This window comes from Macaca nemestrina, chromosome 12, assembly GCF_043159975.1.
Source record: "Macaca nemestrina isolate mMacNem1 chromosome 12, mMacNem.hap1, whole genome shotgun sequence".
In the NCBI taxonomy this organism is placed as follows: domain Eukaryota; kingdom Metazoa; phylum Chordata; class Mammalia; order Primates; family Cercopithecidae; genus Macaca; species Macaca nemestrina.
The window spans coordinates 69830260-69848043 of record NC_092136.1 but is presented as its reverse complement, the minus strand read 5'-3'; the positions used below and the strand labels follow the sequence as shown (position 1 = coordinate 69848043).

Here is a 17784-nt window from a genome sequence, read left to right as displayed (position 1 = left end):
TGTCGTAGACCAATTCTATATATTTTCACAGTCATGTACCAAGATCAATAAGATAAGATTCAGGCCTCCCCTAAGTGCTGTTACTACAGCATGCATCTTTGGTTTGTGTGAGTACATGACCATTGACCGCACACATGACAGTAGATTGTAACATATTCCACTTAGTTTAATTGAAGCAAAAATCTCAAAAAGGGAGGATTTCAAAAAAAGTGGGTATCAAAGCACTTTCTTTCTAGCTAGAAAATTATTCAGAAATATATCAGGGATTAAAGATAGAAAAATAACATAAAAGTTTTAAATGAAGCCTGTGAAGAACCTGTTTAAATATTTTCCATTGTTTTCTTTACATAGGAAAATATATATTATGCTATTTCTTGACACCTAAGTTTGAGCTATATTTAATTTAACCAACAACTGAACTTAAATATATTCAGCAAATACAATTAAAAATTTTTGTCTATTGTGCATCTTACTTTGGGCCTTGGAGCAGATAAGCTAGTGACCTATCTGTGATGTTTCTGCTCCACACCTCAGAAGTTGAAGTCTCCACATTCCTGTTGATTGGGGTACCAGGACTTGAGCATGCACACATTTGGATCTCTATCCCCATCTGCCTTATGTACCTCATGGCCATGCTGGGCAACTGCACCATCCTATTTGTTATCAGAAGAGAGCATTCCCTGTAAGAGCCCATGTACTATTTCCCCTCCATGCTGGCCCTGTCTGACCTGGGCCTGTCTTTCTCCTCCCTATCCACTATGCTGAGAACTTCTTGTTCAACAACATGGGGGATTTCTGTTGATGCATGCATTGTCCAGGAATTCTTCATCCATGGATTCGCAGACATGGAGTCTTCAGTCCTCCTAATCATGTCCTTTGATCGCTTCATAGCCATTCGCAACCCCCTAAGATATAGCTCTATTCTCACTAGCGTCAGGGTTTTGCAAATTGGACTAGTGTTTGCTATTAAAAGCATTCTCCTAGTGCTACCCCTTCCTTTTACTTTAAAGAGACTCAGATACTGTAATAGACACCTTTTATCCCACTCCTACTGCCTTCACTAGGATGTAATGAAGCTGGCCTGCTCTGACAATAGGGTTAACTTTTACTATGGTTTGTTCGTTGTGCTCTGCATGATGTCAGACAGTGTTTTTATTGCTATTTCCTATGTGTTCATCCTGAAGACTGTTGGGAATTGCATCCCGTGGGGGTGGAATTAACACCTGTGTGTCTCACGTCTGTGCCTTACTCATCTTCTATGTGCCCATCATCACCTTGGCTATCATGCATCGCTTTGCTAAGCATAAATCCCCTTTAGCTACGATTCTGAGAGCAGATGCATTCTTGCTGGTACCACCCTTGATTAATCCCATTGTGTATTGTGTAAAAACTTGGCAGATTAGGGTAAAGGTCCTGGAAAAATTGGCTCTGAAGCCTAAATGATGGGGCAAAGGTGGAAATTCTATTTTTTTCACAATACATTTTCTTAGGAGAAGGAAAGTGTTTCATTCAAATAGGAAATGGTTCTATTTACTTCATAGCTTTACAATTAGATGTATTAATTAATTGGTCAATCAACTAATCCCTAATGAATATCTAATATACCACAGCTTTTCTACTTTTGATAAAGAAGAGGCTTATATTTCATAAACATGTTATGAATTATTTTGTTATTCTTTGGGTGATTGATAACATGAATTCTCAGACACAAGAAGGAAGAGCAAAACTCTTGCAAATGTTCTAATGAGAAGTTAGGAAAAGTAGCCCTGAACTGTGACTGGGAGAGCCCTACAAAATTCTGGTACTATTTAACATCTTGATATTTACCTCCTTTTATTTTATTTTCATTGTGATTTACATTAAACTCTTTATAAAGTGTCTGAGTTTGTCTAAGTATGTTCTTTACTTTGCTATTCAAAGTGTGGTCTGCTGACTGGCAGTAACAGCATTACTTAGAAAATTGTTAAAATTGCTGCAGAATCTCATGTCCTGCTGCAAGCCTGTTGAGCTGAAATCTGCATTGTAGCAAGATCTCAGGTGACTGGCATGTAGGTTAGTGTTTAAGGAACTTTTCTCGGGTCATGTGAAAGGGAAACACAGAGACTATGTCATTTGGTGAAGCAAATTTTGGTGGAAGTCAATTTGGGGAGGAAGTTATAGAAGGGTCATGGCACTTGACAATGTTTATAGTAAATATAAGGGGTTGAAACTTTGATGCTCAATGGTTGCAGGCCCATATGTATTTCCACCATGATGCATATATCTCTCTCACTAACTATATTGTAAATTTCCACAGGACAAGAGCTACAAATTATTCAACTTTAACTCTCTTGACAACAAAGTACTCTGTTGATGGTATGTGCTTGATAGATCTATTAATATATCAATTTGAACTAAAAAAAATAGTCTAAAGAAAAAGAGGTAGCATCCTGAAGCCAGGTCCCTCAGGTTTTTCTGGGGTAAAAATTCTAGGGTGCATCAGAGCAGTCATCATCTAGGCTCAAGATAGCACTCTCTCCTTTGCATGCCTCACAGTAAGAAGTTAACATTACAGATACATAAGGAGGTTCATGAGATGTGGATTCTTCCCTTTGATGCTGCCTTCTGAATTGAGGGGAGCCCCGTATTACTGTTCATCAATAATGACAGCACAGAATCTGCACCACTGTAGCCAAACAGACACTCAATTAACAATAACTTTAATACCTGAGCCTCCCTACTCTCACTTCTCACTTTAAGGCATTGTGAATGGAGCCAGACCAAAGGGCTCCAATGATCTCCTAATGAGAAAGGGTCAACAAGGAAACTTTAGGAGTCACTAGGACTGTGCGATCCTTATTTAGTACATCAGGGTCCAGGATCACTCCTAAAGAATAAGATATAGTATAACTCCAGGCTGAGAATTTAGGAATTTAGAAGCGAACCCACAGAAGGAGAAGTAAATAAACCCCATCAGAGTTACGTGTCCTCTAAACTCTTTACTGTGACAGCTCAGCCCTGCCAGGGAGGAGATCAAGTGAATGGAAAAACTAGGGACTCAGTCAGGAACAGGTCCTCTGGTTTCAGCTCTGTCATTTCCTGGCTTTGCGGTATTGAGAAAATTACTTCCTATGTATTATGATATATTTCATATGTACTTTTAAATTAAGAACATAATTATTTGTCCATACATTCCAGGGATTAAATAAGTTAATGTGTTTAAAAGCTCTAAGATCTCAATATGGTCTTCAGACAGGTTTGTTTGGACATGGTAGTGTTTGGATGATTTTGTATATATATACACATACACATAAATTATCTTAAGTATGGAAAGACATGGAAATAGTAGACCTATATTCCCCCATTGAAACATTCCAACATTCAGTAGGCAACCCCTGAGAAGTTGTTAGCCTCTTAGTTAATAAAGATCCCACTGCTAACAGTGTGACTATGTACTTGTTTTATAAACTTATAGTATTTCCTTGGCTCCTCTAGACATTTGAGCTTATGATCCCTCTTATGAATTCTCAATATCCCCCTCCCCCGCTCTCTCTCTCTTCCTCTCTCTTTTTGACACACACATATACACACACACACGTATAAACACACACACACACACATACAGAATAACATTCTGGTTGCTATCCTGGAGAGCTTTGTTTAACAAGTAGATCAACCCAGAGATTTAGCTTTTGCAAAGCTTTTCCCGATCTGCAGTTTTATCCACCTTCTGTGTATCACTGTCACATTTGTAACTGTACTTGTTAATACTCTCTCCCCTCTGTGTGCTGTTAAGAAATTTTTTCCCCCTTAACTTATCAGCCAAGTTAATGTGATTTGCAGAGGGAGAATAGGACCCTAGACTGGCCAGGGGTATTAATAACAAGCACTATATAGTTGAAGGTTTTGACAGAATTGGTGTGGATTTGGCCAGTGTATAGGAGACAGTAGGAAAAAGGAGAGAGCAACTGAGGCTCTGCTGTGAAAGAGAGACAGTTTTCTACTACCCTGATTTAGCAGAGTAATAAACACATGGAGGTAGCCAGAGGAGTTGGTTTTCAGTTCAATACCTACCACTGACTTATAAAGGACCATTCAAAGGTGATTTCCACAGGCCAAAGTTGCAGTTTTCTGTCTATGAAATGAGGTGGAGTTGGGAGAAGATTAAAGAAACTTCCAGCTGTAAAGCTCTTTCTTCTGATTAATCATGCATACAAAGTTTAAATATAGTTACTTTTTTTATTAGTTCTACATCGTTTATTGACTATCTCTATGTTCCTACATTATGATACAGACATTTTACTGTAAGATAAGAACTGCTTTACTTATGATAGGAACAAAAGACATACATTTATAAAATACATATAAATATATTTAACTTAAGCAAATAATTTTATTGGAAAATGGAAAAAACCGTTAATGAAACACTTATCATATACTCTTGCATGTGAAAACTTATCACTAATGTTTATTTTCTTACATTTAACCTGTAAATATAATTTAACACCTCCTAGAAATCCAAAGCTTTCATTTGTTTTGCGAGATGGGGTTTGTTTTACATCTCACATTAAGTAAATCACACTATAAAGCTATAATAAATAAGTGATATGTCGTCATTCATAAAAAGATCCTCAAAGCAAAATGCATATACCTACATAACCTAACGACCAGCAAGCATTATAATACATGCTGTGTGGTGAGCACCTGAGATTTTTTGATCGGTATACAGTAAAAGAGTGTTAGTACACTGTGTATACTTATATATACACACAGATATACATTGTATATTATATATATACACTATATTATATATACATATAATTTATAATATGATATGCATAGTATTTTATTTCAGTGGGAAAAGGAATGTATTTAACAGGTAATTCTGCCATTAGTAAATATCCACCTTGATTAATAAAAATTTAAACTTCTAACAGAAAAATTTAGAAGTAAAAACCATTGTAACAATTTTAAAAAATAGTATAAGACATTGTGCATTGAATGCCTGGAATCAAAGATTTTTTTTTTTTTTTTTTTTTAGATGGAGTCTTGCCCTGTCACCCAGGCTGGAGTGCAGTGGTGCAATCTCTGCCCACTGCAGCTTCCACCTCCTGGGTTCAAGCGATTGTCCTGCCTCAGCCTCCTAAGTAGCTGAGACTACAGGCGTGCACCACCATGCCCGACTAGTTTTTTTTTTTGTGTTGTTAGTAGAGACGGGGTTTCACCATACTGGCCAGGCTGGTCTCAAACTCCTGACCCTGTGATCCGCCCGCCTCAGCCTCCCAAAGTGCTGGGATTACAGGTGTAAGCCACCGTGTGCAGCCAAAGACCTCTTTTTTAAAGCAATATATGAAACACAAAAAGTATAAAGGAAACTAAATTTAAATTTGTTTAAATAATACTACCTGTATTTGCTTGAGAGTTGATCAGCAAACAAGATCAAAGACAAATAACAGATTGGGAAAGGCATAAAACAAAAATGTTTTGGAAATATTTATTTGTTTGTTTATTTATTTGTTTATTTATTAGGTTGGTGCAAACGTACTTGCTGTTTTGTCCTTACTTTTAATGGCAAAAACTGCAATTACATTTGCACCAACCTAACATTTATTTATTTTTGAGACAAGGTCTTGTTCTGTTGTCCATGCGGGAGTGCAGTGGTGAAACCATGCCTCATTGCAGCCTCAACCTCCTGGGCTCAAGTGAACCTCCCACTTCAGAGTCCCTAGTAGCTGGGACTATAAGCACCTGTCACCATGAATGCCTATTTATTTTTTAAATATTTTGAAGAGATGGAATATTCTTATTTTGGCCAGGCCAGTCTCAAACTCCTGTACTTAAGCAATTCTCTTGCCTCAGTTTTCCAAAGAGTTGGGATTATAGGTGTGACCCACCCACTCATATATAAAATATAAACAACCCAATAGAAAAATGGATGAAGATTATTTGAATAGGCTATTCATGGGAGAGGAAACAAAAAAAATCAATAATATGTGAAAGATACTCATTTTTACTGTTAGAAAAATCCAAAATTAAGTAAAACTAGATAGTTCTAACTTTATCTTAAAGTAAAATAATTTTGCTTTATGTAATTAAAGTAATAAAAACCACTATATACTTGAAGGTTCTGACAGAATTGGTATAGATTTGGCCAGTGTGCAGGAGAGAGCAGGAACAAGGAAAGAACAATTGAGGCTCTGCTGGGAAAGAGAGACAGTTTTCTGCTACCCTAATTTAACAGTTATAAACACATGGAGGCAGCTGGGTGCAGTGGCTCACACCTGTAATCCCAGAACTTTGGGAGGCTGAGGTAGGCGGATCACAAGGTCAGGAGATGGAGACCATCCTGGCTAACATGGTGAAACTCCGTCTCTACTAAAAACACAAAAAATTAGCTGGGGGTGGTGGCAGGTGCCTATAGTCCCAGCTACTCGGGAGGCTGAGGCAGGAGAATGGAGTGGATCCAGGAGGTGGAGCTTGCAGTGAACCAAGATCCTGCCACTGTGCTCCAGCCTGGGCATTGAGATTCAGAGGGCAGGGACAGAAAAAGATGTAGGAATAGAAAGCTCCACCAATTGTCCCCCTACCATAAGGACACCAATTTAACATCTGTACATAAGAAATGAAGGGGTGGCCTGCCCCTCCACACCTGTGGGCGTTTCTCGTTAGGAGACTTGAGAAAAGAAATAAGACACAGAGACAAAGTATAGAGGAAGGAAAAGTGGGCCCAGGGGACCAGCGCTCAGCATACAGAGGACCCGCACTGGTCTCTGAGTTCCCTCAGTATTTATTGATCATTATCTTTACCATCTTAGAACAAGGGAAGTGGGAGGATAATAGGATCATCCCAGGGAGAAGGTCAGCAGTAAGACATATGAATAAAGATCTCTGTGACATGAATAAGTTTAAGGAAAAGTGCTGTGCCTTGATACGTATATGCAAACATCTCCATAAACCTTTTTAGTGCATAAAGAGCAGTGTTGCTGCTAGCACGTCCCACCTTCAGCTCTAAGGTGGTTTTCTCCTTTCTCAGTAAATGGAACATACAATTGGGTTTTACACGGAGATGTTCCATTGCCCAGGGATGGGCAGGAGACAGATGCTTTTCTCTATCTCAACTGCCAAGAGGCCTTCTTTCTTCTTATACTAGTCCTCAGCACAGACCCTTCATGGGTGTCAGGCTGGGGGACGATTAGGTCTTTCCCTTCCCAGGTGGCCATATTTCAGACTATCACATGGGGAGAAACCTTGGACAATACCTAGCTTTCCTAGGCAGAGGTCCCTGCGACCTTAGGCAGTGTATGTGTCCCTGGGTACTTGAGACTGAGAAAATGGTGATGATGACTTTTAACCAGCAAGCTGCCTTCAGGCACTTGTTTAACAAAGAACACCCTGCACAGCCCAAATCCGTTAAACCTTGAGTCACCACAGCACATGTCTCTTGCAAGGACATGTTTGGGGGTAGGGTCACAGATTAACAGCATCTTAAATACAGAACAAAATGGAGTCTCTTATGTCTACTTCTTTCTATATAGGCACAGTAACAGTCTGATCTCTCTTTCTTGTCCCCACAAGAAACACCTTTTTAAAAACAAAAAATTCTGATGAGTCCTTATAATAACTGGCTTTAGTTTCATATCACTGAAAAAGGCACTGAAGAGATTAAAAAAACTTATCGTGAATCACCAATGCTGCACTGCCCCTGTCACCAGGCAATGGCAATGACAGTGTGGTGCAGAGAGTGTCTCTGGGTGCTGGGGGAGGGAGAGCAGACACACTGACATCAGAAATGAAATTCTGATGCATTAAACTCAGTGCTGTCTTGTTAGAGAAGGAAAACAACAACAAACAACAACAACAAAACTGGACCAAACTCAGCTGATGCTCACCCATGGAGGGAGCATTTAAAACAGCCATAATCAGTGGGGAATTGCCGATCCCAGCAGTCAAAACTGGAGTTCCTGTAAACCTCACCACCACAGACCAAAGTGACCTGGGTCTTTAAGTAAACTTGAAAGGCATTCTAGGCCACAAGGATTGCAACTCTGAGATGAGTCCTGTTGGTCCAGGACTGAACTGGTCCAGAGACAGTGGACTAGAGAGGGGTGCAACCTACCGAGACACACTGAGGCTGCTAAGGGAGTGCTGGTATCACGCCTCCCCTAACCCCAGGCTGCATAGCTTATGGCACCAAAAGAGACGCCTTCCTTCTGCTTGAGGAGAGGAGGGAGAAAAGTGGGAGGAGTTCGTCTTTCATCTTGCATGCCAGCTCAGCTGTAGCAGAATAGAGCACCAGTCAGAGTCCTGAGGCTTTGTTCCAGAACCTAGCTACCACATGGCATTTCTAGACACATCCTGGGCAAGAAGGGAACCTGCTGCCTTGAAGGGAAGGACCTAGTCCTGGCAGCACTTATCACCTGCTAACTGAAGAGCCCTTGGGCCCTGAACAACAAGCGGCAATACCCAGGTACTATGTCAAAAGCCTTGGGTTAGCCTCTGAGACTTGCTGACTTCAGGTGAGATTCAGCACATTACCAGCTGTGCTGGCTATGGGGAGACTCCTTCTGCTTGAGGAAAACAGAGGGAAGAGTAAGGGGACTTTCTCTTGCACCTTAGGTAGCAGCACAACTACAGGGCTGAAGAGCACTAAGCGGGTTCTTGGGATCCCCCATTCTAGGATTTCACTCTTGGATGGCGTTTCTGGACCTGCCCTGGGCCAGAGGGGAGCCCACTGACCTGAAGGGTGAGTCCCTGGCCAGGCAGTATTCACCACAAGCTGACTTAAGAGCCCTTGGGCCTTATGGGAACATCTGTGGTTTTCTGGCAGTATTCCGCATGGCCAGTAGTGGCAGGTGGCTACAGGATGAGGTTCCTTTGCCTTTGGAAAGTGGAGGGAGAGTGGGAAGGTCTATATCTTGTGATGTGAGTGCCCCTCAGCTGCAGTATAATAGAACACCACGTAGACTTCTAAGGCTTTTGACCCTAGTGCCTAAATCCCGGACAGCATCTCTGGACCCACCTGGGGCCTGGGGGATCTCACTTTCCTGAAGAGAAGGACACAGGCCTGGTTGGCTTTGCCAGCTACAGATTGTGGAGCCCCAGGGCCTAGAGCAAACAAAGACAGTAGCCAGGAAGTGGTTACAGTAGGCTTTGGGTGAGACCCAGTGCTGTGCTGGCTTCAGGTCTGACCCAGCACAGACATACTGGTGGTGGCCACAGGGGTGCTTGTGTTACTCCATCCTTAGATTCATGTGGCTCAGAACATAGAGATACTCCATTTGTTTGGGATAAAGTAGGGGAAGAGAATAAGAGTCTGCCTGGTAATCCAGAGAATATTCCATATTTTGTCCAAGACCATCAAGGTGGTACTTCTATGAGTCTAGAAGAAGCACAGCATTACTGGGCTTGGGATTACCCCTAAAGTAGATACAACTTAGATCACAACACCCAAGTCCCTTGAGATATCTATAAAGTCATCCCAAGAAGGACAGGTACAAACAAGCCCAGACAGTGAAGACAATAAATAAACAATTCTTGAATGACCAGACAGTGAATAACATTTACTAGCAGGAACACTGTACAGGAAAACATGACCTCACCAAATAAACTAAATAAGGCACCAGGGACCAATCCTGGAGAAACAGAGATATGTGACCTTCCAGATAGAATTCAAAATGGCTATGTTGAGGAAACTCAAAGAAATTCAAGATAACACAGAGAAGGAACTCGGAATTACATCAGAAAAAATTAACAGTGATATTGAAATATTTACAAAGAATCAAGCAGAAATTCTGGGGCTGAAAAATGTGATTGGCATAATGAAGAATGCATTAGAGTCCTTTAATCACAGAATTAATGAAGCAGAAGAAAGAATTAGTGAGCGTGAAGACAGGTTATTTGAAAATATACGGTCAGAGGAGACAAAAAAAAAAAAGAATAAAAAACAACAAAGCATACTTACAGGATCCAGAAAATAGCCTCAAAGGGCAATTCTAAGAGTTATTGGTCTTAAAGAGGAGATAGAGAAAGAGATAGTTAGAAAGAGATAGTTAGAAAGTTTATTTAAAGAATAGTAGAGAACTTCCCAAACCTAGAGAAAGATGTCAATATACAAGTACAAGAAGATTAGGGAATACCAAATCAATTTAAGCCCCCAAATAACACCTCAAGGCATTTAATAATCAAATTCCCCAAAAGCAAATATAATGAAAGGATCCTAAAAGCTGCAAGAGAAAAGAAACCAATATATCTGACAGCAGACTTTTCACTTGAAACTTACAGACCAAGAGAGAGTGACATAACATAATTAAAGTGCTGAAGGAAGAGTTGTTTTACCCAAGAATAATATATCCAGTGAAAATATCCTTAAAACATGAAGAAGAAATAAAGACTTTCCTAGTCAAACAAAAGTTGAGAGATTTCCTCAACACCAGACCTGTTCTATAAGAAATGCTAGGCCAGGCATGGTGGCTCACATCTGTAATCCCAGCACTTTGGGAGGCCGAGGTGGGCGGATCACCTGAGGTTGGGAGTTTGAGACCAGCCTGACCAATATGGAGAAACCCCATCTCTACTAAAAATACAAAAATTAGCTGTATGGTGGTGCATGCCTGTAATCTCAGCCACTCAGGAGGCTGAGGCAGGAGAATAACTTGAACCTTGAGGGTGGAGGTTGCGGTGAGCCAAGATCATGCCATTGCACTGCAGCCTGGGCAACAAGAGTAAAACTCTGTCACACACACACGCAAAAAGAAATGCTAAAGGGAGTTATTCAATCTGAAAGAACAGGACATTAATGAGCAATAATCACTTCAAGGTAGTAATACAAAACTCACTGGCAATAATGAGTACATAGAAAAACACAGAATATTATAACACTATAACTGTGGTGTGTAAACTACTCTTATGCCAAGTAGCATGTCTAAAAATAAATAAATAAAAAATAATAGCTACATCAACTTTTCAAGATATAGACGGTACAATAAGGCATAAATAGAAAAAAAAATTAAAATGCAGGGGAAACAAAATTAAGGTGCAGTTTTTGTTGGTTTTCTTTTAGCTTGTTTAGGCAAAGAGTGTTAAGTTGTTACTAGGTTAAATTAATGGGTTATAAAATAGTATTTGAAATCCTCATGGTATATTAGTTCAAGCTTACATTGCTATGAAGAGTTATCTGAAACTGGGTGGTTTATAAATTAAAGATGTTTAATTGTCTCACAGTTCCACAGACTGTACAAGAGGCATGGCTGTGGAGGCCTCAGGAAACTTACAATCATGGTGGAAGGTGAAGAGGAAGCAATCATGTCTTCGCATGGTGACAGGAGAGACAGAGAGTGAAGAGGGAAGTACCACACACTTTTAAATCATCAGATAGCATGAGAAGTTACTCACTATCATGAGAAAAGCATGATTTAATCATCTCCCACCAGGTCCTCTCTCCACATTGGGAGTTACAATTCAGCATGAGATTTGGGTTGGGACACCCACCCTGCAGCAGACTTCTGCCTGGACATCCAGGCATTTCCATACATCCTCTGCAATCTAGGTAGAGGCTCCCAAACCTAAACTCTTGCCTTCTGTATACCCACAGCCCAATACTACATGGAAGCTGCTATGACTTGGGACGTGCACCCTCTGAAGGAACAGTCCAAGCTGTACCTTGGCTCCTTTTAGCAATGGCTGGAGCTGGAGTGGCTGGGACACAGGATGCCATGTCTCAAGGATGCATAGATCAACAGGGCCCTGGGCCTGGCTCACAAAACCATTTTTCCCTCCTTGGCCTCCAAGCCTGCAGTGGGAGGGGCTGCAGTGAAGGTCTGAAATACCCAGGAGGCATTTTCCCCATTGTGGTGGCTATTAACATTTGGCTCCTCTTTATTTATGCAAATTTATGCAGCTGGCTCTAATTTATCCCCATTTAAATTTATCTTATTTGTCAGAGACCCTCTTCATTTGGGCTGCTTTGACTTCCTGGCTTTGCTTCAGTTCTCCAGGCACCAGGGCCTGGCTCCAGGCTCTGAATTTGGCTCAGGTTTGCATCATGTATCTCCTTCTGGAAACCAGATTCAAGGGGAAGTACCTACTAGGGAAGCACTACCCTAGTACAAGAAATCAAACCTTGCAGCAAAATCACACTGAAGCTCTTGCTTTTATCACATCCACTAACATCCTATTGACAAAAACAAGTCATGAGGATCACAGTGGCCAGAGAAAATCATGTGTCTAAAGTGAGAGTGATGGTAAATACGATTCGTCCACTTTGTTCCTCCTGATGTGGGTGTGAATGTATACTGCTGCTACTAGGAAGTAAAGAATTGAGACCAATAATTCCAAATGCCACTTGTAAGATTCCATTTATATAAAACATTATAAGTGCTCACTAAACAGATAATTATAGTTAAGTTTGGGAGATATAATTTAAAATTATTCTTATTTATTCTATTTTTTCTGAAATATGCAAAAATTTTAGAAATTAAATTAAATTTCATTTTGAACTGACAATAATTATGCATATTCATAGTGATGTTTTGATGCATGTCATGTATAGTGATCAGATTGGGGTAATTAGCATATTCATAGTCTCAAACATTTCTCATTTCTTTGTGTTGAGAACATTCAATATACATATATATTCAAAAAATATACTAACATTTTGAAAACTAAATGAAGAATTAAAAAAATTATATTCCCTCTTTTCTTTTTCTGGCCTGATCAGAGTTAAATAACCTACCTCTTGGTGTGAAGAATCTAAATGAGAGACTTACTTGCATTTTCCTCATTTATCTAATTCCTAAGGATTGGTCAGAATTCTTACTTCTTAAGGAGGTACAATACCAATGGAAGATCTTCTATCTAGTTGAGAAGAATGTTTCTGTCTTATTTTTCCTTTGCTATGTAGATGATTAACTCTTCTAGATTTATCCGTATTAAAATATAGATATAATGACAGGATTAACAAAAATAAAATAACAACAGGCACACACTTGGATGGTTGTGACAAGATCTGGACTCTGGCCCTTCCTTTGTCATTGATATATAATGTACCAGTGGGTGGATCACATTCATTCTCTGGGGATTGTAAGCTTTCATCAATATACACAGGCATACTTCCAGGGATAGGAAGCCACATCCATGTATATGCACTTATGAGTACGTGAATGATCATTTCATGCTTGGTGAACTGAGTTCTCACAGAAACTTTAGTATCAGGAGCCCTGTACCACCAAACATGGAGGGGCATCCTCCTCACTGAGCACAACCCATCTTCCTGGGCTGCAACCTATTGAGTATTCTTTCTCTAATCTCCTTCATCTTGACACTATAGAGAATAGGGTTTATCAATGGAGGAAGAAGGAAATGGACATAGGAGAGAAGAGTATGGGTATGCTGAGTGATTGGCAGCTCAAGATGGCTAATCAGTGCCAGGAGGATCATAGGAATATAGAAGAGGAGCACGGCAGAAAGGTGGGCAACACAGGTTTGACCAGCCTTCCAGCGATCTTCCCTGGACTCCACACCTTGCAACACCTTGCCAATCAGGCCATAGGAAAAGAAAATCAGCAGGGGGTCCAAACCCATGACTGAAAGAACCACAGATAGGCTATAGGCTGCACCCCAAGCTCCTGGGCAGGCCAAACGAGCCACATCTGGATGCAAGCAATAAGAATGGGTTAGGACCTGTGGGCGGCAGTAGGGCATGCAGGCCAGCAGAAATGGCAGGGGCAGATGGAGACCCAGGCATCTAAAAGCAATGGCCACGCTGATTTTGCTAATTACACCGTTGGTGAGGAGAGCTGAATAGTGGAGAGGTCGGCAGATGGCCAGTGCCCGATCAATGGACATGGCAAGCAAGACAGAGGACTCCATGACAGAGAAGACATGGACAAAAAACATCTGTAGAAGGCAGGCTGAGGCAGGGACAGTGTGAACATCAGCAAGGGCAAGGCCCAGCAGTGTGGGCATCAGGGCGGTAACCAAGCCAATATCAGACACACTAAGCAAGAAGAGGAAGAAGTGCATTGGGCGGTGCAGGGCAGGCTCCAGGGCAATGATCCAGAGGATGGTACCATTTCCCAGTGCAGAGAGAAGGTAGACAGCAATGAGGGGCATCGTCCACCAGGAGGGTACACCTGATAGGCCTGGCATGCCCACAAGCAAGAAGGTGGGGGCCATTGAAGTGCTGCTATTTGGGGCTGTCTGAGTTAGTAATGTTGACATAGTTCAGAATTCCACGTTGAACTCTGGAACCTGAAAAATAATTAGAAAGGTTTACTTAATCGTGTGCCAAATTTGCATAAAACTTTCCAAAATAGCCTGCATCTTCACTCCCCGACTCATGCACACACACACACACACATACACAAATACACATTTCCTCCCTAGGCACACACCCATCGTAATAGTATATGCAGCATTCATTCCTTGCGTTTGAGGTTTTCCTACAGCTGTCCTCATAGCTCTGTGGCTCTGTTTCTTTTCCTAAATTTTTTCTCACCTTTTTGACCTTGTCTCTCCCTGTAGTGTTATTCTATTTCTTTCCTTCCTTTATGAAAAACACTTAAGGAGACAGTCTATTTATCCATATTTTTTTCTCTTCCCAACCCCAGACAGTCTGACTTCTAGACTGCCTTAAGATATTTACATTTTGGTGCAATTTAACTGTTCTTACTAAGTCCCCAGTTACTCCTTCATTTCTAAATTAAGGGGCATTCATTTTTTCTAAGCTTGATTTATTTCTTAATGAGCTTTGGCTACTATGGATCTGCTTTTTATTTTTTCAAAAATTTGCCTTTTCAGAATTTAGCCTTTTAGTTCACCTTGCTATGTCCCTATGATTTATACATTGGTATTTAAAATTTTTATTTTATTGAAATGTAATAATTGTACATATTTAAGGGGGTGCATGTGGTATTTTGTTACATGCAAAGAATGCGAAATGATAAAGTCAGGGTATTTAGGACATCCATCGCCTTGAGTAATTATAATTTTTATATGTTGGAACATTTCAAGTTCTGTCTACTAGCTATTTTGAAATATAAAATACATTGTTGTTAACTATAGTCACCCTACTTGGCTGCTGAACATTATAACTTATTTCTTCTATCTAAGTGTATGTTTATATTTTTGAGGTATTTTTACTTGGCCCTCTTTCTTAAGTGGTCTTATGTACTCTCATGACATCAACTCAAGTCTACAAACTGATGAATTACTAATATATATTCCCAGATCCTACTAGGGTTCATCTCACCTTGGATATCCCATGCAATTTAAATTCAAATAATCCAAAGCAGATCTTAACAGACACATCTTAATGCCTCTGTCAGAGTCATCAGTTAGGAAACAGTGAAGAGGAATTTATGTCAATAGCAAAACCAATAAGACACTCCTTGGTTCCTTAAGTCAGTTGTTGGCGCCACCATTAATCAATTTCCCAAAACAAAAACCTGAGAATTAGCGTCTCCTCACATGTAATATCTAAATATTATTTATAATTTTAACAAGAGGGACTGGGCACACACCATAGTCATATCTTCTTCCCTGCCCAAATGCCCAGAAAGATTGGCACTGAAATTCTGGACAAAAAGACAATGAAAATTGGCATCTAAAGAAAAGTAAAATAAAAAGCTTGCCAGGTTTTGTTTTCGGGGTAATGATATAGATACAAGTTAACCCTAAACATTTATTTAAAAAATTCCAAATACATATGTTATGAAACGTTACATTAACGTTTAAAATAAAATATAACTTTCAAGCTAAAAAAGAAAGATAAATGCAACAAAAACTTAATCCCACAGACTTTTAAAAAGAAATAAATAGAAACAGACATTCATTTCCAGTGTGATGGATTGAGGAGGCTAACACATTCTCTCCCCTACAAAGCATGTATAAAGCTGACAAGCTGTCAATAACTTCCATTTTGGCACTCTGGAAATCCATTAGAGATGTAAGCTTGTTTATTGAAACTGCTGAACTTTGGAAAATAACAGCCATGTGCCTGGCATTTTGGCAAGGCAGCTTCATTCCGCTGCCTCCAGCTCTATCATCAGTGGTCAGATAAGGAAATCCCACAGCTTTGTTCCTGCACTCGTGAGGCAGCTTCTGTGATTTTGAGCTCTGCCAGTTAGCATGGCAATTTTGGTGGCAAGGAAATAAGGAGGGCCAGCAGCTCCACTACCCTGAAGTTCTGGTCCTCTTTGGGGCAATGTGTCCACCAGCAGACTAGATGGGGATTTAACACAGAGTTCTGGCTGAAAAATAAAACCAGATGGTAAGTGGAATCTATAGGAAGAAATGAAGAGTACTGGACATACTCAATATATGGGTAAATATGAAGGACTCTATACACATTTTAGTTAATTTTCCCTAAATTTCCTTAACAGGTTTGAATTGGATGAAAAGATAATTATAATACTGTATTGTTGAGTAAATTATATATATTATATATGTATGTGTCTGTATATGTATGTATACGTATTATAATAACAGCACAACAAGGGGGAGGAATTAAAAATTTATTAAAACAAAACTTTTGAATTTTACTGGAATTAAGTTAATATTATTCTGAAGTAAATTATATAGTAATGTGCATATTGTAATTTATAGAACAACTGCTAATAAAACAGTAAAAAAACCAAGAGATGAATTGAAATGGTTTGCCAAAAACATTTAAACAGATGAATGCAATGAAAAAACAGCAGAGCAAAAAAAAAGGCACAAGACTAACAGAAAACAAATAGCAAAATGACAGGTGAAATTTCAACCATGTCAGTAATCGCAAAGTGAATGGACTAAACATGCGTCATAAAAGGCACATTGTTATGTAGAATAAAAAAGCAAGTTATAACTATATTCTGTATACAAAAGACATACCATAGATTCAAAGGAGTAAATAGTTGAAAGTAAGAAGGTAGAAAATTATATATCCCACAAAAACACATGAGAGATGGAGTGGCTATACCAATATCATATAACAATCATAAATGCATATATAAAGAACACTAGATCCTAAAATACATGAACCAAAACTGGCAAAATTAAAGAGTGAGATAAGCAATTTATCAATAATAGTTGAAGATTTTAATATTCCAAACTCAATAATTGATACAACAATTGGAAAAATATACAAGGAAATAGAAATCTTTTGAAAAACACTCTGAATCAAAAATGACATTTATATAATACTCTCCAAAATAACAGACTGTGTATTCTTTCCAAGCACATATATGGGATTTTCTGTATGAAGAACTGTCGGCTGGGAGGCAAAATAAGCTTTAATAATTTTTAAAATAGTCATATACAGACTGTGTTCATTTCTCAAATCAATAACCTAAGCCTCTTTAAGTATTTACAAAACAAAGAACAATCAATACCCAAACTAAATAAGTGTTGGTGAGAATGTGGAGAAAAGGGACCCCTTGTACATTTTTGGTAGGAGTAGAAATCTGTACACCCATTATGAAGAATAGTATGAAAGTTCTTCAAAAAATTGAAAATAAAACCACCATATTATTCAGCATTCCCACTTCTGGATATGTATTCAATGGAAATAAAACCATGATCTCAAAGAGATACCTTCACTCCTATGTTCACTGAAGCATTATTCATAATAGCCAAGATATGGAAACAACTTAAGTGTTCATCGATGTATGAAGAGGTTAAAAATTGTGATATATATAATATTCAGCCTTAAAAAAGAAGAACAACCTGTGATTTGCAACAGCATGGATAAATATGGATGACATTATGCCAAGTGAAATAAGCCAGACACAGTAAGAAAAATGCTGCACGACCTGTTTTGTGTGAACT

The 17784-nt window shown here is 39.3% G+C and overlaps 2 protein-coding genes and 1 pseudogene across 3 annotated transcripts in view; 2 read left to right on the top strand and 1 right to left on the bottom strand.

The window, feature by feature from the left end:
• Window positions 1-17784, top strand: part of LOC105468643 (matrix metallopeptidase 26) — a 363923-nt gene that overhangs the window by 142524 nt on the left and 203615 nt on the right. The gene's annotated exons all lie outside the window — the stretch shown is intronic.
• LOC112424439 (olfactory receptor 51A7-like) lies at window positions 513-1443 on the top strand (annotated as a pseudogene).
• On the bottom strand, window positions 13225-14196 carry LOC105468654 (olfactory receptor family 51 subfamily S member 1). Its single transcript, XM_011718850.2, has one exon. The coding sequence runs from the start codon at window positions 14194-14196 to the stop codon at window positions 13225-13227; it is 972 nt and encodes a 323-aa protein (XP_011717152.2).